Below are 22,810 nucleotides of genomic sequence, written 5' to 3' on the forward strand. Positions count from 1 at the left end.
TATATATATATATTGCACAACAAAGACAAAAAGGAAATATTTTAATTATTTATTTTAAATTAAAATATTTTTAAGAAAATATATATTTAAAAAAAAAGCTGGAGTGCATACAATTCAGGTTGTTTAACAGTATTAAGTGAAAACAGTCACTAATTTATTCCTTACAGTTTAAATACCGACTGTCATTTGTATATTTGACTGTTTCTGTGAAATAACAATTAATAACAATTAAATTAGCTTAGTTCATTAATATCAATCTAATTTCATTAGCATGATATTTTATAATTCCATTCTCGAATAAGACACCATACTTTTTTTCACCTCGGATATTTTGTTTCCGATTAACCCAATGGTTCACAGATGAATAAATGATGCAAATGCTTCATCACTTATGTACGAAAATTATTTCTACTCAGATATAATGACATCAGATTATAAACAGCATTCACATCCATTTTAATGCACTCCAATCCAATGTTTTTCGAGTAAAATTATATTAATGCAATCAAATTTTGCTGTTCATACTAGTCAAAATCCCTGAAAAAGAAAAAAAAAATTGTCAATCGAAAAACGTCTTAACTTCACAAGCCCTGTCTTTCAAACGCCCTGCCGCTATCACTAAGTTCTTCGTCTAATTTTAATTTCATTTGTTTTCGCGTGATCATAGAAAAAATCGTGATAAATGTACGAAAAGTCAGAACAAATGATATACCCAGGAATAATTTCAGGCGAGATACCTTTATTAAGCTTACAAAAAGCTTTCCTTGTATTATCTGGATTTTCAATACCCGATCATTCTATTCTATTCTATAACCATCGTTCAACAGTCGTCTACCTAACAGCCGAATATGATCCGTCTACCACCGAGGATATTTTACGTCAGCACTGTGATCGTTGCAAGCTGGGTCTAGAATTCGTATCGACCACTCGTATCGACTTGAGCGCTTCCATATAATTTTTTACGACATGAGGCAAACCGTAATCATGCAGAGGAATAACTCGTCATGACTTTGTCATATCTTTGCTCGTATTCCGGTAGTTTTTCTCGTAATGCACGGCTCAAACGAATCAATTGTAGCCTATACCGATCACCCGTAATGGATTGGCCAAGTTGTAGCAGCTCACAGTATACAACACCATTCACCATTATTGAAACGTCTAAACCATTCCCTTCATGATTTATCAGTTGGAGCATTGTCACCATAAACTTCTACAAGCATTCGATGAGCTTCGGCTGCACTTTCCTTCCACGAATTAAAGCAGAAACATAAAACATCCCGCAAAAGCTGATTAATTACCACAAAACTCGACATATTTGACAAAGTGAAAAACAGGATTTTTGTATGAAACTAAAAGCGATATAAACTTACGATTATTGACAGATGTTTAACCTCTCTGAAACCACCGAAATCAGCTGTCACTATGAAACATTCATAACAGCCAGAGCCATCTTTTGAAAGCTCATCGATCATTCTTTACGATCAGTTCACTATGGGGCGCGGTGAAGAGTTTTATAAACAGAGTTTTATAAACAAAAAGAGTTTTATAAACAGTGCATTTGATAAAATATTGAAATTAAAGGGAGGTTCATGTTTTAGGGATTGTGTAAGTATAATTATATTATTAAGAAACAATTTATATAAAATTTATGGCCGCTTAGACGGAATGAAGGTAGCGTCGTATGATGTGTTTTCAAAAGTTCGAGGAGCTTAAATCCTAAATTTAAGAAGAGTTCTACAAACCAGGGTTCTATTCTGGGTTTTTTAACCATAAAGCCATGTGGCTTTTTAATGAAAATATAAAAAAAAATATTATGAAATGTGTAAAAGTACATATGAGTGATAAGAAATCTGCTATCTTCCATAAAATTATTTCTCAATGAATGATTATCTTGCTAAGAGCAGCGAGTTGCAATATATTTCTGACGCCGTAATGTAATTTCACTTTCTTATAATGTAATTTCACTTTCACTCTAATGTCACTGTCACGTATAATTTTATTGTTTCTGTTTCGAAAATGGTGGTGTTTCAGATATATTGCTCAATTAATGAATTTCGTTATTTTTTCTCAGCTAAGTCACATGGAAAACATACATTATTTTGTGAAACTTTTTAATATATTATTACCGTTAGTAACGGAATACTCGTTCTTTTCTAATATTTGAAATGAAACTAAATAATCATTAAATCGGCATTGGTTTACGCTACGAAAATATTCAAACATTGATAGAGATATATTGACACAATTAAGAAATTTCAAGTTAAAACAATTTCAATTAAATTCCAGTTTTTTTTTTTTTTTTTTTTTGAAATTTTTAAATATTTGTTCCTTTTTTCTGATGGCTTTACGCTATTCAATTGAGCAAAACATGATTTTAGACATGATCTAGTCAAAATTAATGAAAATTAATAAAATTCTATATATTGAAAAATTAAAAGTAATTAAATTTAAATTAATTTATAAAAATTAATTAAATTCAATATAATTTTATAATATGCTATTGATCATCATATCCTCTGTTGAGAAAGCGCTAGGAACAAATACATTTACAAACAAAAATTTTATGAGTTTATATAAATATACTAAATAAATAAAGATTGAATTAAGTAACGAAAACAATGAACGTACATAGAGAAACAATTATTGTAAAATTACAGTACGGTAATGACATTTATGGTAAATTAAACCAAAATATTCGGTATTTAAATTATTTATTTGGTAATATTTCCACTCATATGGTAACGGTTTATAAGAAATTCTGTTTTTATAAAAATATAGTTTTACCAAACATATGGTAAAAATACAATACTGAAAAGTAAGTTTAACCGATTAAATGGGGTTTTTTTGCCGATTCCCTAAAGCTTAAAATTGATAATGATAAAACTCTAAATTTTATTCCAAATTATAAAACCATTGTTCATTGTTAATTTTAACAAAATCAATACCAAAGTGTTTTGGTAAAAATTATTGACATTTTTGATGTTCCCATAGAGCCAAGCAAATGTTTACTTTATTACATTCTGGTGGTTTTAAACATGCATTTTTTCTCAGTATATAAACTTCTAAGCTTATCTAATCAAACTCACTTACCTACTTCTTCCACTGAGCTCCTCAATATTTATTGTGTGGTGCAAATTACATTTATATATTTCAATAAATTACAGAAAAAAGAAATCCGTTGAATTACTTGAAAATTAGAGATCAGCTTAATGCATAATTGTGTTTAATATACCAACTTGCTTGATAAGTTAAAATATTAAGATACGTTTTAAATTTAATATATTAATATACCTTTATTTTAAAATGATTTTTTTTAAAAGCGTTATTAAACAGAATTATTTATGTTCTCTAATAGATCTTAATCGAATCATAAGGAAAGTATTTGGACGTGGAAAGTGAGGGCACAAAATTAAGCGTATTGAATGCTTTCCAGTACATATATTTTAAGGGAATAATTACAACGTTCGCAGAAAAAATTAAACTCCATGTATAAGTACAAGTTTATAAATATGAGTCATTTTGTAATCAATAATTTTTACTAAGTTTTACCCAATATACAGTGCTCCAAAAAATGGACCACCCTGAATAACTTTTGATCTAATAATCGAATTTTCACGTTCTAGGACTAATTTTTAACGGTTTAAAGGAGATGAACTCAAATAACATAATTAGTAAGTGCGGATGATATAATGAGTTACAAAATCAGGCACAAAAATGCGCGTTCTCTAATTAAACTTATCTTTGTTTGGGCTTTTGATTTCTGCCCATGAATTTTTGAATTCGAATTTCTGACCATTAAAATATTGGGGGTAGCCCCAATCTGGTAAATATGATCCCAATAGTTTGGTCACGAGGACGCTCAAACATTTTGACCCCTCAATGTAATTTTTTGCTTATTTCGCTATAATATCTTAAGTACTTTTTAGGTGAATTAAAAAGATTTTCCACACAATTATGAAATACATTTATTCTAAGATACTTCCATGTAAAATATACTTTTTATTAAATATTTATTACTTTTTATAATTTTATATATTATTGGTAGAAAATTTTTTGAATAGTAAGATATGCAATTTTTTGCATCATTTTAAAAAACATAATTTTGCGTGAGAAAATACAACTTGAAGGTGACGTAGTGAGGAGTTCTCGATTCTGATTGGTAGTTGAAACGTGGTATTTGTTTACGTTCGCAACTGCTCTTTCCATTAATTTTGAGTAAGCTAAGCCTGTCAAATATCAATTCTCTTAAGCTACACATTCTCTATTATTTCACTAAGATTTAAATTCCTTCACTATATATTTCTTACTTAACAGAAAGCCATGCAGAATCTAAACAAACTAATCATGCATCGAAGCACACGAAATAAAAATATATCACGGTTACAGTAAAATATGTGAACAAATAATAAATGTAAGTTAAGTAAAAGACGTAAACGAGAAAGAAATGTATTTCAACAAATTTAATGTTTGATGCGGTGCTGTATTTAATTTACTTCACATTAATTAACATTCCTACTTACATGGAGAAACTTAGCACAACTTGAACGCACCATTTTGCTTATAAATTATCAGCTGGCCTTGACGTCATTGGACACTAGTGTAGGTATTTTTGATCTTCCTCTTCTTGAAGTACCCTATTACTAAATAACAATACTTTAGTAATGGCAGAATTACATAATTTCTAATGTGGTAGAATTTATTTGACTCTCTATTTTAACTATTATATTATTACAAATATACAAGATTCAGAAATAGTTGGAATGCTTTTATTGAGCTATTTGTACATTGTTGTAAAAGGATTTCAATTGTATAATTTACTATTTGAGCTTTTTTTTTCTAGAAACACCAAAGTTCTAACCTATTTAGAGAAATTATATCTCTTCCGTTCAGTTCAATTGGCTCCACACACGTTCCAGTGGTAGAAAACGGAAACTTTAGATTGAGCAACCACTTCATTCTGCAATCACATCTCAACGGATTGCCTGTAGAAAGAAAAATAAAAGCAACAATAAAGTAAAAGAAAACATTATCTTCTGCCTATAAACAATTGATTATACACTTTGAGGAGCTGTAAATAAATTGCCAAATAGTCATTGACCTCAGTGATGCTAAGTTATTTATAGAAATGGGTACTGTTTGTATAGTAGACAACAGGTGTAGTATTAAGTACTTCTTATGTACAATGTATCAAAAATAAAACGTACCACACTCAATAACTTTAAGTCTAATGATCAAATTTTCCCTTTCTAAGACTCTATCTCAATGGCTCAAAGAGGTGATCTCAAATATGCTAATTATTTAGTTCAGACAATATTTTAAGCAACAAAATCAGACACAAAAACGTACTTTTCTCTGAATAAAGATATCTTATTTTCGATGGATTCGGATTATTATTGTAATTAGATCGGCTGATTAATGTAATCATTGAGATATTGAGTTTTTTATAGCCATTAAAACAGATAAGTACCGAAAGAACAAAGTAGTAAGGTCTAGTCCCATCTCTGTTTTTGCCATGCATTACCTCTTAGGGAATATTTGCGTAAAGCTTAAATTTAACTTTCGCTTAGAAAATTTTTAACCATAAGAAAGTTAATTTGTGAATGAATAATTAAAAAATAAAAACCAATAAATTTCTTTTTCAACCAAACCATATTTTATTTTATAACCGTCTGTGAACCGTATTTTGGGCATACAACTGCTAATGTTTAAATCCGTAGCCTTATAATTTTGAAACAATTCCAAAAGACTAGGGAACTCCTGGATCAATTATTCGGAGAAATTTGCCTTCGCGGAAGAGTTTTGATGGTACAAATCCGCATTTGCATTACACGGAGAGGACCACGAAAACCTCCCACTGTAAGCCAGACAGCAAAAATACTGTAGCCCATGATCCATCTACCACTGAATATATTTTACATCAGCAGTGTGGTCGGTAAGAGCCGGGTGCAGAATTCGTATGGACCAGCCATTGCTGTGATTCGAGCCCAGTACACCTCTTTGGAAGGCGAAAGCTCTATCCCCTGAGCCACCACTGCTCAAACAAACAATATATTAAAAAAGGAGGAAATCAATAATTTAGAGAACATTAAATCCGTGTCTCGCTTGGCTCCCTTATAACCTGGCTCTCCGGGTGACAGCCCAACCCTGCAAGCAAGGATTTCACACGCAGATATCGATCCTAATTGACTGCTGAATCATGGGATAAGCAAATGCGACGATTCCGCAGCCAATAAGACACCCACGCGCAACGTCACTTGCAGGTACCCAATTGATTACGTCAGGTAAGCATAATCAAAATCAACGTGAGGTGACGTCACCGAAATAATAGCTTAAAAGTGTGAAGCTATATTTTTTATAGCTGCACTTTTAAAGAGTGTCTCTATAAATTTATTTAACTTTATATCAACAGAAATTAAATTTTAAAAAGAAAAGTTACATAGCAAAGAGCAAAATTACTTGATTGTGGCAACTTCTATCAATGTTGATACAGTGGCGGTGCTCAGTAGCATCACTTTTAGATGATAAATGATACTGAGTACAGTTGATCTCTGTTTTGATATAATGAATTTTTGCTTAATTGAATAATGTAAAGTCAATGGCTAGGGAAGATAATCATGAAAAATATAGATATTATTAGGGGGTCGTGTGACATTCAGTTTTGCGCATTATTCGCGTGGTGTTAACTAATACCGATTTATTAATTATCTACTTTTTTACTCCGAATGACGAACAAGTATTCAGTAAGTCACGAGATGAGCTTGCATTCCAAAATGTTGTTTGAAACTTTAAACCAGAACAATTTTGCAAATATTCAAAAAAAAAAATTTTTTTTTTCACTTTAATAACAGTGCACACAGAAACTGAATAGTAGTTGTTTTACATAAATAAAAAAAAATGACGTTAATGTTAACCAAACATATTTTTATTTTTTATTACAGTAAAAGTTAAATATGTAATTCTTACAATGCATTTAACAGTATTGGTTTTGAAAAAAAGAATTTTGTGTCTAGTGTTTTGTGAGAAAGGAAACAAAAATGTTTTTACCTGATAACGAAAGTGAAATAACTTCTTTCCAGACAGGAGCATATAGAGTCTCGTCAAGTATATGGAAGTTATTTTCACTCAAATTAATCTTTTCCAACTTTGGCATGTTTGTGAAAAAGTCCTTTGGGAGAGAAGAGATTTGATTGGAACTAAAAACACGAAAACAAATTAATTTTTAATTTTCAAAGTAAGAAAAATTTTTTTAAGAAAATTTACTTGGTGTAAAAACCCTCGCACCTAAGGCTAGTGAATCCTGCAACTTCTTACCATTTACTAAGAAGAGAATAAAAAGCTACTTCAAGGTAGAAATTTTTTTGGTGGATGTTTGGGCTTCGACCATTTTTGAAATTAACTTTATAGTGCGATGATTAATTGAAATAAGTATAAAAGCCACACAAATAAATTATGAAGGAAATCCATGAAAAAATTAGACAGATATCGATAATTGACTTTTTTTTTACTACAGAGCTATTACAAAAAATTTTATTACTAGATACCTACTACAACAATTTTTTTACTAGAGAGCTGCCACAATAATTTTTCTACTAGAGAGCTACTACAACAATGTTTTTACTAGAGAGATACTACAAAATTTTTTACTAGAGAGCTACGGCAACAATTTTTTACTTAAGAGCTAATGCACCATTTTTTTTTTACTAGAGATCAACTACAAAATTTTTTTTAACTAGAGAGCTACTAAGAAAGAAAATTTAAAAATGTAAATAATTGCAAGTCTCCGTCATGAAAATCTTTGCAAATTCTGAATTATTTGTCTTATTGACATGTTTTAGTCTCTTTCATTTCAAAGTAACGAAACGCGCGTTTTGGGGTGACTTTTCGCCCTTTACTAAGTGGAGGGTACTTAACAGTTTGTCTCTGGGTAGAATTTTTAATTTATTTATTACTATTAATTTTGAGATTCTTGTACTTCGACGATATACACCATTTTTACCATACACTTCTTTCTTTTATTTTGCAATACAAGGAAAATGAATAGGAACTGGACATTTTATGAAACTTACATTATTTTTTTTAAATAATAATAGTACATGCACCTAAAACATAACATTTAATTATAAATGCAACAAGATTTTAAACGAATTCAATCATACTTGTTTTCGTATATCTGTATACAATATCATAAAGAGAAAATGGTCTAAAATCGTTTCTTATTGTTGTTAATTTGATTAATTATTAATCAATTTAATTAAGTATTTCTTTATTTAATTAATTATTAATAAATTAAATTATTAAATAATTTAATTAATAATTAATTTAATTAATTATTAATTCAATTAATCGTTGATTCAATAAATTATTAAATTATTAATTAATTTAATTACTTCAATTAATTATTGTCTGATTCAATTCATTTTTAATTAATTAAATTCATTATGAATTAATTCAAGTAATTTCAAATTAATACAACAAATTTTTTATCAATAAAAATGTATTACCTTAAATTAATCATATAAAGTTTCTTTGCTGGATTCGGAAGCATGCCTCTCTTCATCTCTGAAATCTTGTTTTCTTGTAAATCTACTTTCCAAAGTTGAGCAAATGATGCGAATGCCTGATCACTAATGTACGAAATTCTGTTGCTTCCTAGGTATAAAAATTCCACATAGGAAGCACAACTCACGTCACTATCAATATACTCCAATCCAATGTTATTTAATTGAATATGGAACACTCTTTTCAAATTTCTCAACTGACACCAATCTAAGTCCTTAAAAAGAAAGGAATCACGTATTTCGATAACTCTTAAATCTTTCTCTAATCCATCAAAAGCTGTGTCCGTATCACTGAGAGAGGAAAGAGTAGTACTCTTTATTATTATCGTATCTATCTTAAAATCTTGGAACAAATCATGAGGAATGTACGAAAAGTCAGAATCCGATATAGTCACCGTTTCAGATCCTGTGAGCGAGTTACCTTCATTAGACTTATAAAAAGCTTTTCTTAGATTATCGGGATTATCAATTCCTGAGCATTCTATTTCGTAACCGTATATTGTGTTGATGGTTCTTGCGCAGAATGAGGCTGCTTGTTTCATTTGAATACATTGCACGGAGAAACATAAAATTAAAATAACACTGTTGAAAACAGTCATGATTGACTTTAAACTTGAATGTCTATGCGATAAACTGAAACCTAGGCATATGGTCCATTTTATCTCAATTTTAAGAACAGATAATAAGATACAACAGATAATCTGACTACTGGATTGAAAGTGAAGTATATAATAATCGAGTAAACAATAAAATATCTTCAAGCAAAATAATAAAGAAATTTGGAACTATTTCTTGCGATTTTACTCATGTATTTAACATTAAATAATATAAAAACTTGTGGCACCCTTTCGAAATTTAAATCGCCTCCCGGAACCTCTGTCATTAAATATTCGTCTTTGGAAAGATATTCAATGTATGCATATAATGTATGATAAAGTGATGAAAATTGAAATTATTTCATCTCGTGTTCAAAAGTCGCTCAATTATTTTTATTTTAATGAATGAGAGAGTATAATTAATAATATCAAATATTATTATTTGTAATAATAACAAGATTTAGTTAGTTATAATAATATAAGATAAAATAAAGGTGAAATTACCATTCCCACTCTAAGATATTTTATGATCTGTGCTATACAGCAGACCCAATTCTGAGTTTGCGACTATCAATGTTCAACTCCGTAGCTTTGTAATTTTAAACCCGATACAGAAGACAAAGGAACTTACACACCTCATTGAACACTCTATCCCCTGAGCCATCGAGCATTCTTTTCAGAAGGCCAGTTTTAGGGCCGGGAAAGCCTAGTTGGTAAGACGTTGACAGGCTCGTGTTTGTGAGATCGTGAGTTTGAATCCCACTGGTCGAACTATCTCCGTGTATTCAATGGTGACTGGTGCGCGTTAAATCTGTCGGAGTCACTAAGTCTTCCAAGTTCCCTTAAAGGAAAGGGCTCTCCTGGATCAAGCATTGGGAGAAATTTGCCTTCGAGAAGGACTTTTTGAAGAAACTCACCCGCTTTTCTGTTGCATGGAGTGCAAAACCACGAAAATGTCTTACGATTAACCTCACGGCCTAGGGAATCCAACTTATGATCTATCTATCACTCTGGATATTTAGTGTCAGCACGGTGAAACCAAGTTCGGAATTCGTATCAACCAGCCATCGATGGTATTCGAACCCAGTTCACCTCATTGGAAGGCGAACGCTCTATCATAGCTTCTATAAAATATTTTATTGTATTTTTTTAACCGTCGTTGAACAGCCGACCGAATTTTCAGTTTACAACTACCAATGTTTAACTCCATATCCTTGTAATTTTGAGCCCAACTCAGAAGACAAGAGACATCCTGGATCAAGTATTGAGAGAAATTTGCCTTCGTAGGGAACTTTTGAAAGGAACTAACTTGTATTTGCGTTACATAGATTAGAAAACCTTAAAATCTCCTACGATTAGCCAAACGGCAAGGGGGCTCTGCCATTGTTTTGGGTGTTTATCTTTAAATTTCATACTGATTTTCTGCGCAAAAAGTGCAGTACATAAACTTCAAATAAGGAAAGTTTGTAAAATAATGTAATAGGAGTAGTATGAAATAAAAAAAAATAACGATTGATTATTATTAGCTTTATAATCATTATCTGTTAATCTTGTAGTTTAATGGACCACTGGCAAATAATTAAAGCGTTGAAATAGGATAAAAGATAAGATAAAATGATAATTTTCATTTATATAATAAAAAATAAGTTGTGGCTTCTTTTTCAAAATTCGAATTTATTCGAAAACTAGTTTTATATTAAGGGCTTTTTCAGAAAATTCTTGATCTATGTTTTCTTTTAAATACTGACCGATTATTGCAAAAAGGTTAATTTCTTTCTGGATCTTTAATTTATATGCTTGTTCTTGAGTTCATGTCAAAAGTAATAATACGGGAACAATGAAAAAGAGATTAAATTTTACCAGATAAAACATTTTAACATATACGTTGAAATTTTTATAAATAACTATAATTCTCTCTTAATTGTTATAAAGACATAAGTTTACTTATACATACCGTTAACGAGCACATTTGCTTCACTTTAAATTCTTCTCATTGTCTCACGCCCTTTATTTTTCTCACTTAATTTTTTTTATTTTATTTTATTTTTTTATATTTTTTTTTTTGATTACGCGAATTGCTTTTCAAAATTAGGTAGTTGTGTATTTTGATAAGATTAAAAAACTTGCAAAATGTGCTTACATAAATTTATAATAATTATAATTTTTTTTAACAGAATGATCTTTGCTTTTTTTAAAAAAAGAAAAAAAACTTGAAAATAATGATCAATGTGCATACATCAAATAATATACGACTGGAATTTTTCTATCATAAGCAATCCGTCTTCGCCTGTTGCCCCATAACATTTTTTTTTCAGCTTCCATACTTAATCCAATCAATTTTCGCAAAAATTATGTTGTCTTAGGTTATTAACGCTAAATTCTTAAATTAATATTAAGAAAAGATTTAATATTAAGATAAGATATCAAGGTAGAAAGCATTTTGAAGTAAAAGCAAACAATAATTCTCTTCAGGAAGTTCATAAATCAATTTGACTTAATAATTATTAAGGGTGAACTCTATAGTTAATTATATTGTCAATTTTAACAACATATATTATTCGAAATTAACTTAACAATTCGCTGCGCTCCTTTGTATATTTGCAAAGTTAAATTCGAATCTGATTTTCTCTGCTGCCTTCTATAATTTAACAATGAAAACTGCGTTGCACCTTGTCATATTAAGAGAAAAGAATTGGGAACTTGCGCTTCAAGAAGAAGACATATACCAACGCATATACACATATACCAACACACATGACCTATGCCGCCAGCTCCAGCTGATCGTTTGTAAGCAAAATGGCGTGTTAAAGTTGAGCTAAGTTTCTCCACATAAGCTTAAATGTTTATTAAAGTAAAGTGAATTAAATAAAGTGTCGTATCGCACATCGAGTTAAGTATAATTCTTTCTAGTCTGCGTCTTTAACTTACTTAACTTAGATTTATTATTTGTTTATGTATTTCATTGTAACCATGAGTGATATGTTTTTGTTTTGTTTACCCCGCAACTTCGATGCATAATTATTTTCATTTTGTTCTACATAGCTTCATGGCTCTCTTTGTGTTAAATTAGAAATATAAAGTTTTGGCAAGAAATCGGTTGCGTTTATTATAAGTCTGCATGTTTAGTGTGGTGTAAAGGTGGAGGTTTGACTTCTATTCGTGATATTTCCGACACTGGTACTGCTTTTGAACTATCATCTTCCGGCAATGGCATATTTCAAAGTATTCTGGAAAATTTCAACGAAAAATTTTGATGTTACACAATTGCATATGTGAAGAATTCAATCCACAAACTGGAATAGAGGGGCTAATTCCAAAAAACCGGGTCACCACTTATCTTTGGCGAGAAATCGGTTGCGTTTATTATAAGGCTGTCGCCAAAGATAACAAAAGGGAGATAAGCTAAATTTAAACATAACTTTAATAAAATTTAACAATAAAATTAAAAACATACAAGAATAATCGAGCAAGTAAAACTGAAAAAAAAAACGTAATGCAGATTACGAAAAGAGAAAAGAAAAGAACAAAGTATCACGATGGTTTCGATGGTAACGAAGTTCTACGATGATCACATTTTTTTAATTCAGTTCGAAGAGATTACAAAAAACTAGCAGACTTCGCTCCCTGCTCGCGCATTGGATACGTTCTTAACGTCTAGCTTTTGTATACTTTTTTGAACACTGAAGTTTGCATTTCAATATTAATTTGAAATTGCAAACAGTTCACATATTTTTCTTAATCACACTATTCTAAATTTCAGTTGTTGAGAAAAGTAACTTTTGTAAGTTTTGTTTTAAGGTCTTTACCCCCAGAGGGCTAAAACCATGAGTTGTAAAACTGTATGAAATAGTACTGAACGCCGGATGTAAAGCATCAGCTTCGATGAAGATAATTTTGTGAGAATGTTTTTGATAATTCGGTGAGAATTCACCCGATTAGACATATGATATGCTCACTACGTGCTCTTGCGCGCCGAAGCCTATCAATTGGGTATAATATAAAAAAAAAACACAACTACTTCCACTTAGTAGGAATAACATTTACCATGACGCAATGCTAAATTCTATGCCACTATCCACATAAATCAATTATTAATCAAAAATCGAATATCAATTACTTTTCTTTATAATGCAATAAAATCTGGCGAGCAGCTATTTAAACGATCAAACACTTCGTTTGTTTATTTGTGGCTTGAAGTTAGGCTCGCAGAAAATTCTGTTCATGGGTTAAATTTAGTAGGAATAACACAACCTGTGACGTAGGCTATAGTATACCTCACTTGTAGGCATCCCATTCACCACCAGTCTGTGATAGTTTCAAAGTTGAAGGACATGTTGTTCTCCCACTGGTAGCTTCCTTATTTTAGCGACTACTGACAATTTCGTTAAGAATTATTTGGTGTTTCATTATTGTAATTTGAAACTTCAGTCATTTTAATTCTTATACTTTAGTTTATATTTGATTTTTGATGTTTTCGTGATTATTATTTCAAAGAGCCCATTGTTTACATTTGCGTTGAATCTAAGAGAATTTATAACATTATAATCGCAGTTTTGGAGATATGTAAATAAACAAAAAAAATTGAAGCTGGATTTTTTTTTCTTGTATTCTTGCATCTGAAAATAATTATTAATCTTCCCTTTTAAAGAACGTGATGGAAAATGTTAATATTCAATCTTTTTATTTTTGGAACGTAACGCACCTCGTTTATTTAAGAAAAATCCTTGAAAGTTCTAAAAATATTAAATATTTCTTAGAAATGAATATCGTTGAAAATGAAATGGTCGGAAATCCACACTGTTATGAAGTATCTTATGTTATACTATGGACCGTTGAAAACATTAATAGTAATAGCTGGAACTAGTGTTAATTCGCCGTAAACAATATCTGATTGGTTTTTGTTGCTAACGCTTTTCGAATTAAAATGTCAACGGGTTGATGGCAGTGTACAAATGTGTTATAAAAAATATATAGATTGCACATTTTCTAGGTTATGTCAGTGAAAAACAAAATAAAAGAATATCTGTTAACCTTTTATTCTCCAAGAAAATATAATTAGATTCAAATAAGATACATTAAATTTAGAGCCATTTTTTCAGAAGCACGAAAGTTCTAAGTGTTTTAAAGATCTCAAATGTCTTCCCTTCAATTCATTTGGTTCCACGCATTTTCCGAAAAATCCAGCCTCCGGAAAACGATGAAGAAGTATCCACTTTATTCTACAATCGCATATCAATGGATTACCTGGAGAATTGAAAGTAAAGAAGCAATATACTTCAATAAAATATCGATCTCAAATAAAACAACAGAATACAACAATAAAAAACAACATTGAAAAAAAAATTATGTATATATACAAAGTTTTTATTTCAAAATTCTGATCTTAAAATCATTCAAATCGTGATTTAAACCACTCTGTTACTGTTGCACGGAGTTCAAATCCTTTTAATTTAGATTGAGTTTAAATACCAAAATTTGTAATTTTAATTTCTTATTCATACGTTCTTGTTGCTTATTTTTCAACATTTTTTTGCATCATAATTATATTAGGAAAAATTCATGCAAGATTATTTTTCAAAACAAAATCAGAATATTTTAAATGTTTGTATTAAAGAGGAATTAATATAGGTCAGAACAGCGTACACAGTTTCTTTTTTGAATAATTAATTGAAAGAAACAATTATCAAAACTGAAAGAAGGAACTAGTCAAAGGGATACAAGATATGAAATATCAACGGAAACTCATACAAAATTATTTTCAAGAACTTAACTCTTTCACGGAATTGCAAATTAAGGCTGCAAATTCTAGGTAGGCGACACTACTACGACCTCCTCGTGTATTCTTATTGAAGAAGCATGCTCTAAATATTTGTTATTTGAGGAATAGGGGTAGCTAAAATAGCTAAACGTTTGGAAGCAAATAGTCAAATATTTCTAATGGCTGAAGCATTTTTGTATTAAATGTTGCCAGACTAGCAACATTTCACCGTAAATGATTAAAACAAAAATACAAGGTTTATTTTTTTTAATCTAACACGAAATTAATAATTGCCATGCTAGTGTTCACATAGTTCCTTTTACTTTAATTGAAAGATAATCTTTTTGATGCAATACCAAAGATAAATCATTCAGCACTTTATACAAAATGAAAGCAAATATTTAAATAATAATATTAAAAAAACAAATATAGTACCTTCTACAAATATTAAGCAGAAAAAATTTCTTTTAGAAGGGTGCGAACAGTGAGCGATCAAGAGTTTGGGAACCATTTCTATCTAAATTAAGATATTTAAAAAATAATATTTAAAAAATACAAATATAGTAGGTACCTGCTGTATGAAACACATCTATGTTCTTCCAGATGGGAGCAAACAGTGTCTGGTCAAGAGTTTGAAAACCATTTTTATCCAAATTAAGCAATTTTAGATTTGGCATGTTTGTGAAAAGATCAAATGGTAGAGAAGAAATTTTGTTGCGACTGAAAATATAAAAACAATATTTAGTTTTAAAAGTAGTTTTCAATATTTCTGTGGTTAAATACTGTTATACAACCCACTTTTCATTGTTAACTGTATTAAATTTCTCACCGTTAGTAAGAAACAGAGAAGATTAAAACTAGATATAAACGATGGGTGAAAGTGCCCTCCCGAAAGAGTAAAATATCTAGGGTCTGGTCTAAAAAATTCAAAAAATTCTTTTTATGGCATATTTTGATTTTGGAGCATATGTGAGCGGAACTGCTTTGTCTGAAAACTATTTGATATAGTTGCAAAACGCGATCAATGGACAGACCATTCCATGTCGTCGAGGATGCAATTTACCAAGACCTATCAAATGACAGTTTATTGGAAAGATGTGTTGTGAGAATATTCAAAACAATAACGAATCGCTAAATTTTCTTATTTTGGCATTTTCTCCAAAATATATCTTTTCCAGTTGAGATCTGACAGAAATTGTCAATTATTCGACTACGGTGATCTTCAACGATGATTTCATGGTGATTGCCAGCTTGTAAGATGTCATGAGTATTGGAATTGGGAACAGTTTAAGTTTTGCAAAAAACTTAAACTGTTAAAAAGACGCAGCGCGGATCGTCTTGTACTCTAGGAGCATCGCTCCTCTTCCTCCAGCATAGATGAGCAGATGGAGAAGCGCTTCCTCCATCTGCTCCGCTGAAGAAAGTTGTGTATGCCAACAAAATGTATGCTTTCGGGGAAGGCGTGCTTTATGATCTAGGTATAGCAGATTAAAGATAAGTCCCAAAAAAAACCCGTATATAAATGATTTGATGCTTTAAAAAAATTAAATAAAAAGTATAAAAAAATAGTGATTGCTGAAAGACTATCACAGGTTACCCATTGTCAAAATGGTTGCTGTCTAATTATTTTTCCTGTCTTCGCTCTTTGGCTATAACTTTTTCAGCCTCGGTAAGTTTTGACCTTGGCACTGTTTTTTTTTTTTCTTGCTTCAACTCTCACATTTGGGACCGTGTCAATTAATTTGGAACCCTCTTTATTTGTGATATTTATCTGAATTAGTATTGAAGATCCAGTTTGAACTGTCGGTAAGAATTTCTGATTCCTAATTAAAACAATAAAAACAAAAATATCGTTCAAATGATGAAATTCTCTTTTATTCGCAACTCAAGAAGTATATATGGGATCTCTCTGGCCGCATATCTCAAAAATAAACTAACCAACTTAATGCATAACAAAATTAAAGCGGGAAAAAAAAGAATTCTAAAAAATTATCAAACAGCAGCGGTCGCCATAGCAACGCATGCAGTGACGACGTATGTTTACTATTAGCGCACTGTTTACTATTACTCTTGAGCACAGTTGAAAAGTGTGATGACGTCCAAACAAGGTGCCCACCACCTCAAACCCAAAACAACACCCATTTTGCCGATGGGTAAAAAAAAATGTCCTTTAAAAGAATTTTTTTTTTTATTATCATTTGGATTACGGGAAAATAACTCGATCGATTTTGGTCACTTCGAAAATTATTAACGAATTTATGTTGCTATAGTTTTAATCAGCGAAATGGCTATACTTCCATTTTTCCGAAATTTCAATTTTTTTTTTACCTATGCTTAAAATCCAAAAAAATCACTTTTATTGTCCTTTTTTTTAAAAGACCACCATTTTTTGAAAATTGCCTTTTTTAAAATTTTTTTTTTTAAACCTTAACCATAACAACCCTTATAATAATCGTTGGTTTTTTGGTCTCATCTGTTAAAGATTATACAGTATGGAGCTGAGCCCTTCCATCAATGTTCGGCGGGCTCTGACATCTTCGTCATCATTTTAATATTTTATTTATAATTTTTTCGGGTTAAAAAAAATTTAAATTATATCTAAAATGTGAGGAAATAAAACTATTAAATCATTATCTAACTTAGCCTTCATTTCACTGAGAAAAAAAAATTGCTTAAGATAAGGCTTAAATCGAATCTCTAAACAAGAAAACGACATTAAAAAGTGTTAGAAAAAGTACGTGCATTTTTGTCTTCGAATACTTATTGCATGTAACTTAATAAAGTATTGTGCTGATAGCTCTCAAAAATTGCCGAAACATGGCTATTCAAATGTAAATATTCTAGTGTGTACAATATAGATCATCATGTTTTGTCGGGAGAAAAGATAGGAGACAAATTGGGGAAAAAAGTACCAGGGCTAAACTGCCAGGGCTTCTGATGCAGTTTTTCAAACAAAATTGAATGTACTGAGCCCGAGACGATTAAACAAATAGTTAAAAAGGCTTTTCATAGCTCTTTCTCCAGGGAAAATTAAAAAAGCCACAATTAAAGTGCTTTATACTTGATGCAAAGCTTTAATTTTAAATTATATGTGCCATCGAGTTGAAAAGAATTACCGCAGCGGGGGCTACTTTGTGCAAATTCGAATTTGGCATTTTCAAGTGCTGCTATTCAGTATTATGTTTATTTCACGCTAAAAATGCGTGGAATTTGAAGATAGAAGTCTCTTCTATTACTACAAAAAAAAATTCGAATTTTAAAACAATCTCAGAGTGTGTTTCGTTCATCCAATGTCAACAACTTTCCGAGGACGTCGGATGTCGAAAAGTGTGCGTGGAAACTTTAGCTGTGAAATGCAAAGACGTTGATAAAACAATTGTCGTAAGTGCAAAATTTTTTATTTATATATTAATAAACAATTATATCATGTTAGCGTTAAAAAAATTTGAAAATTAATAACAAATAAACGGAAAATGAAAAAAAATGCACTTTGGGGCTACTTTGTGCAAAGTTTCATTCGTTTTTTTTTTCGACAGAAAAATGGTCAGACGTTATAAAAAAATACCTGGAACGAGAAACTACCGTGATTACACTTTAGAAAAGCTGCAACAATGTTTGCAAGCAGTTGCTGGTGGTATGTCGATTGCAGAAGCTTCTCGGAAGTACAAAATCCACAGAAATACTATCTCTAATAAAATTCACAAGAAACACGTGAAACTTCCTGGTAAACTATTATTTTTCTTCTACAAAGATTTTTCTAATGACTTAATCAAACGATTTAACACATAAAAATATATTTTATAGGACATCGGGTAATTTTGACAGAAACTGAAGAGCAAGTTCTGTCATGTTCATTCAAGGATGTTATGTTCAAATTTAACAATATTATAAATGTTAATGAATATGTAATAATTATTATTTTTAAAATTTCATCCATTTCAATGTTTAAAAATGTATATGGTTTCCTTTTGTTTAAACTCAAATGTTTTGAAATAAACATTCTTTTTAAGAAAAAATTCTTCAAAAAAAATGGTTTTTTAACGCTGAAAATTATTTTCAAACTAATATCTTTACATATCTTGATGTTTTTGTCTTTAAAAATGTCAACAATTAACTTTTTTAACAATTTTATATCAATATTTTACTAAAAACATGATTATTAATCTGAATTCCTATCGCTGCACAAAGTAGCCCCATTTGGGTGCTACTTTGTGCAAAGTATGTTTTGACTTATTATTCGTAAATATTACATACAAATAATGCCAATATTGATCAAATTCACTCGTTTGAGTCCAGTTATGAATACAATATCGATAAATTTAAATAAAGTTTGAATTAACATAGTTTTTTTACATGTCAAAGTTCAAAAACGGTGAAATCCTGCACAAAGTAGCCCCGAATGACGGTATCTAGGCTTTAGAACTGGCAAATTAACTACCAAAAGGATCTAAAATAATTAAACTTTTTTTTAAAAAAAAATCGCCCATTTGGAGATTTTCTCCAACCTAGAATAAAATTATCGAAATCAATACTTTATTTCCATTTTGTACAGTTTTTTATGAGCCCAGATAATACAGAAATGCAGTCAATTTTTAAATATTAAAATATCAGACGACAAACACGGTTTCTTTTCTCTAAACTGTGGCTTTCCTACATATTGACGTTTTGTGCTATTTTCAGAATAAACATGGAGAATAGCGCTAGCTAAAGATAGGATAAACATAGAATAACAGTCATGAGTAACTTTACAAACTCACATCAATGATGAAAATAACTTATTGTTTACAAAAAGCATCATTTCATACTGCTACAGATCTTTTAAAAAACAGCTGAAAGATTTATGTGTAAAATGTACAATTTTGTACTTGTACATACACATGTGACATAGCTATCACGGAGCATAAAAGATAGCTTATTATGCTTTATAACACTGAGTCTAATGAGAACAAACACACGGTAATAGGTAATTCATGTTAAAAAAAAAGTACAATTTACGCAATCGGAGTATAGAAATTTCATTTTCAGGCAATTTTAATGCTGAATCGAATATCAACAAATTTAGAAGGTAAAAATGCTTTTGTAGAAAAATACAACTTTATACTTGTTCCTATTTGCACATCTTGCAAGTTATCTTATATGCGGACGATTTATGTATTAGTGAACAGAGAGAGACCAATCACATTAGTTTGTGGAACATATCGTTCAAAAAATGCAAAAGATGAATCTGTATAAATAAATAAAAAACTATTTTTGGACTTATTTTGAATAAACAAACCCTTATCACTTCTAAATTATTTACTCCATAGATTTGGGTTTTGTCGCACTCAATTGTCTTCAATTTCGTCTTTTGAATCAGCTACTATACATCAATTTCAGATGCATCAATAAATAAAAGTTGAAACTAGCATATTTGTATAAACAAAAATCCTTGCAACTTCTGAGCTATGAGTCCTATTGACTCGTGTTCGATTTCATTAGATTTAGCTTACAATAATATATAAACAATAATACCTCCCTTAGAGAGAAATGTCATACGAGTAAATTAATACAGGTACAAAATTGTATTTTTTTGTATATAAAGCGTTTATAACTTCCAGATTAATTCGATTTTCTCTGGGATGATTTCTTTCAATTCAGTCCAAAAATCACATTAAATACAATACTCCATTTGGATAAAAAGTATTATGTATTTTTCTCCCATCATTCCTTCAACTTTATCAAAAGCTGTCACGCACAGTCAGGAAACTTTTTACCACTTACTAAGAGGAGCATACTTAACAGTTTGCAACAAGTTAAAAAAATTTTATGATGTGGACGTTCTAAACTCTATTTTTATAGAACTATTATGATATGTAAAAAGTGAAGAACACGAAAATACATTTGATAATAAGATATACGTAACTTACTGTAATGTATAATGACTTTTAGACTAATTTATGTATTACTTAAATTTATTTACATGCTTAAGTATACAAAAAGGACTTACGACAAATCAATCCATGAGAGTAAGTTCGGAAACATGCTTCTCTTCAACGTCGATATATTGTTGCCAGTTAATACTAATTGTTTAAGATTAACAAATTTGGAAAATGCCTGGTCACTTATGTATGAAATGCTGTTGTATTTTATAGTTAAGAACTCTAAATAAATCCAATGGGTGAAATTCGCATCAATATCAATGTATTCTAAACCAATATCTATCAGCACGATTTCTTCCAGCTGTTTCATGTTTCGTAGTTGGCTCCAATCGAAATCCTCAAACAAGACACAATGCTGCATTACAAAGATCTGGACTCTTTTTTCTGCCCCAACAAAGGCCGTTTCTGTATCACTCAGAGACATTAAAGTAGTGCTATTTATCATTATTTTATATATTTTGTTATGATCTTTCAACAAATCATGAGGAATGTACGAAAAGTGAGACATTGTTAGTTCAAACACTTCGACATCCTCAGTTTTAGAAGAAAATTCATTTTGTAATAATTTGTGATAAGTTTTTCTCAAATTGTCTGGATTATCTATTCTGGAACATTTCGTTATATATCCAATTCTTCTGCAGGTTGGAGAATCTTCTTGCAGTTGGTAACATTCCGAAAGAAAACATAAGGCTGAAACGACCACGTAAAAAACGAGCATGTCAGATTCGTATCTTGAAAAGTTTGTAGGATTTTAAATGCAGATATAAATCGCTGTTTCTATCTTATTTTTTAGGAACACTTAAAAGCAGCTGTTAGAATGATATTATTTCTTATCGTAAAAGAAAAAGATTATTGTTACTTCGTGTGTTATCTATTTTTTTTTTCCTTTTGTTAAAAGTTGCGTTTCTCACCTTACCTTTTTTGCNATAATTCACTGTTTCGATGAAATAATTGTAATTTAACAATTTTTTCTGAGAAACTTAAAGCAGTAAAATTTTATGTAGGAAACTTTTTAATGAAAATTGAAAAATACAAAATAAAAAAATAGGAGAAAAATCGCTAAAATATTATAGTTTCATTCCTCAGAGAATTTTATAAGAATTCCTAGTTAGTAATATACAGATAGAAGTACGGCACAGAAACAGAGTTTAAAAGGATACATAAGAATATGGAAAATGGTAGTAAAAGTGAAACAATTTATTTATTATTTCAAAAATTTCATTAGCTTAATTCATTAACATCATGCTAATTGACAAAACTTCAGGGAAGTAGAGCGCAGAAAGGATTTTGAACACTTGTTGTAACCTTACTTACTGGTGAAGTATAGTTTGGCGTACTTACGGGCGTAAGTACGCCAAATTAAAGCCTTTACTTTCAGAAAATCACTCTCAATATTTTCAGCCAATAAATTGTGCAAAATATTTTTGTGTAAGTCATACTGTATTAAATTTAAGAGAAACATAAATATTAATTTAAAGCGACATTAAATAAAAAAATATTTCACTTAATTTTACATTTTATTATTCCCAGAATGTTATAATTATTTATTTAAATAATGAATATGATGAATCATGAATGTAATAATAGTCCACAGCAGTTCTGACTGTAACCATTTTTAAAGAAGAAAATGTCTTAATAAGTACCTACCAAAATGTAATGAAAAAGTTTAAAAATTTCAACTGTGAATTTTAGTTGAATTTAATTTAAAATACAACAGATAAGCTTAAGAGGAATATGAAGGGAAGAATAGATAAATCATGAAATGTAATCGTCCTGTTTTTTAAGTAAGCATCGTTGAACTTAAAGAAATGTTAAAAAGAAGAAGAAAATCATTACAAGTTCTTTTAGAAAAAAAAGGATTAAGAAAAATAAGCAAAATTTTGAGAAATAAAGAGCACAAAAATAAAAAAATGCTTTTAATACTAAAATACAAAACTGTAATAAGAAGTAATGGTGTGATGTTGGCTTTAAAATTTTGAT

The 22,810-nt window shown here is 30.1% G+C and overlaps 2 protein-coding genes across 3 annotated transcripts in view; both read right to left on the reverse strand.

Annotated features, from left to right (window-relative positions):
- Positions 1-9,575, reverse strand: part of LOC139425539 (leucine-rich repeat and fibronectin type-III domain-containing protein 5-like) — a 25,329-nt gene extending 15,754 nt beyond the window's left edge. The window contains exons 1-3 of one of the 2 annotated variants that reach the window (XR_011636741.1): positions 8,502-9,575; positions 7,045-7,193; positions 4,785-4,982 (exon numbers count right to left, since the gene is read on the reverse strand). Coding sequence is in view for 1 of the 2 variants with exons in the window: in XM_071180658.1 (XP_071036759.1) it covers positions 4,837-4,982; positions 7,045-7,193; positions 8,502-9,157 (951 nt within the window). In the remaining variant the exon portion in view is untranslated. Of the gene's footprint in view, positions 1-4,752; positions 4,983-7,044; positions 7,194-8,501 lie in introns of those variants that run through there. The other variant, XM_071180658.1, reaches the window with a different exon arrangement.
- A 4,599-nt stretch (positions 9,576-14,174) lies between these two features.
- LOC107443218 (slit homolog 3 protein) lies at positions 14,175-21,641 on the reverse strand. The gene is made up of 3 exons (XM_016057011.3): positions 20,899-21,641; positions 15,484-15,632; positions 14,175-14,398 (listed from the first exon to the last, which is right to left on the reverse strand). Exons 1-3 carry the CDS (start codon positions 21,546-21,548, stop codon positions 14,250-14,252), a joined length of 948 nt encoding a protein of 315 aa, XP_015912497.3. The 5' UTR covers positions 21,549-21,641; the 3' UTR covers positions 14,175-14,249.
- Between the last annotated feature and the right edge of the window lie 1,169 nt (positions 21,642-22,810).

Source organism: Parasteatoda tepidariorum, chromosome 5 (genome assembly GCF_043381705.1).
Source record: "Parasteatoda tepidariorum isolate YZ-2023 chromosome 5, CAS_Ptep_4.0, whole genome shotgun sequence".
NCBI lineage: Eukaryota > Metazoa > Arthropoda > Arachnida > Araneae > Theridiidae > Parasteatoda > Parasteatoda tepidariorum.

Excerpts from the sequence above, each read along its gene's own strand:
- LOC107443218 (XM_016057011.3), bottom strand. The coding sequence starts at position 21,548 with ATGCTCGTTTTTTACGTGGTCGTTTCAGCCTTATGTTTTCTTTCGGAA. Across the intron at positions 15,633-20,898 it reads CTCTCATGGATTGATTTGTC|TCGCAACAAAATTTCTTCTC; the intron begins GTAAGTCCTTTT and ends TTATATTTTCAG. Across the intron at positions 14,399-15,483 it reads AGATGTGTTTCATACAGCAG|GTAATCCATTGATATGCGAT; the intron begins GTACCTACTATA and ends TCAATTCTCCAG.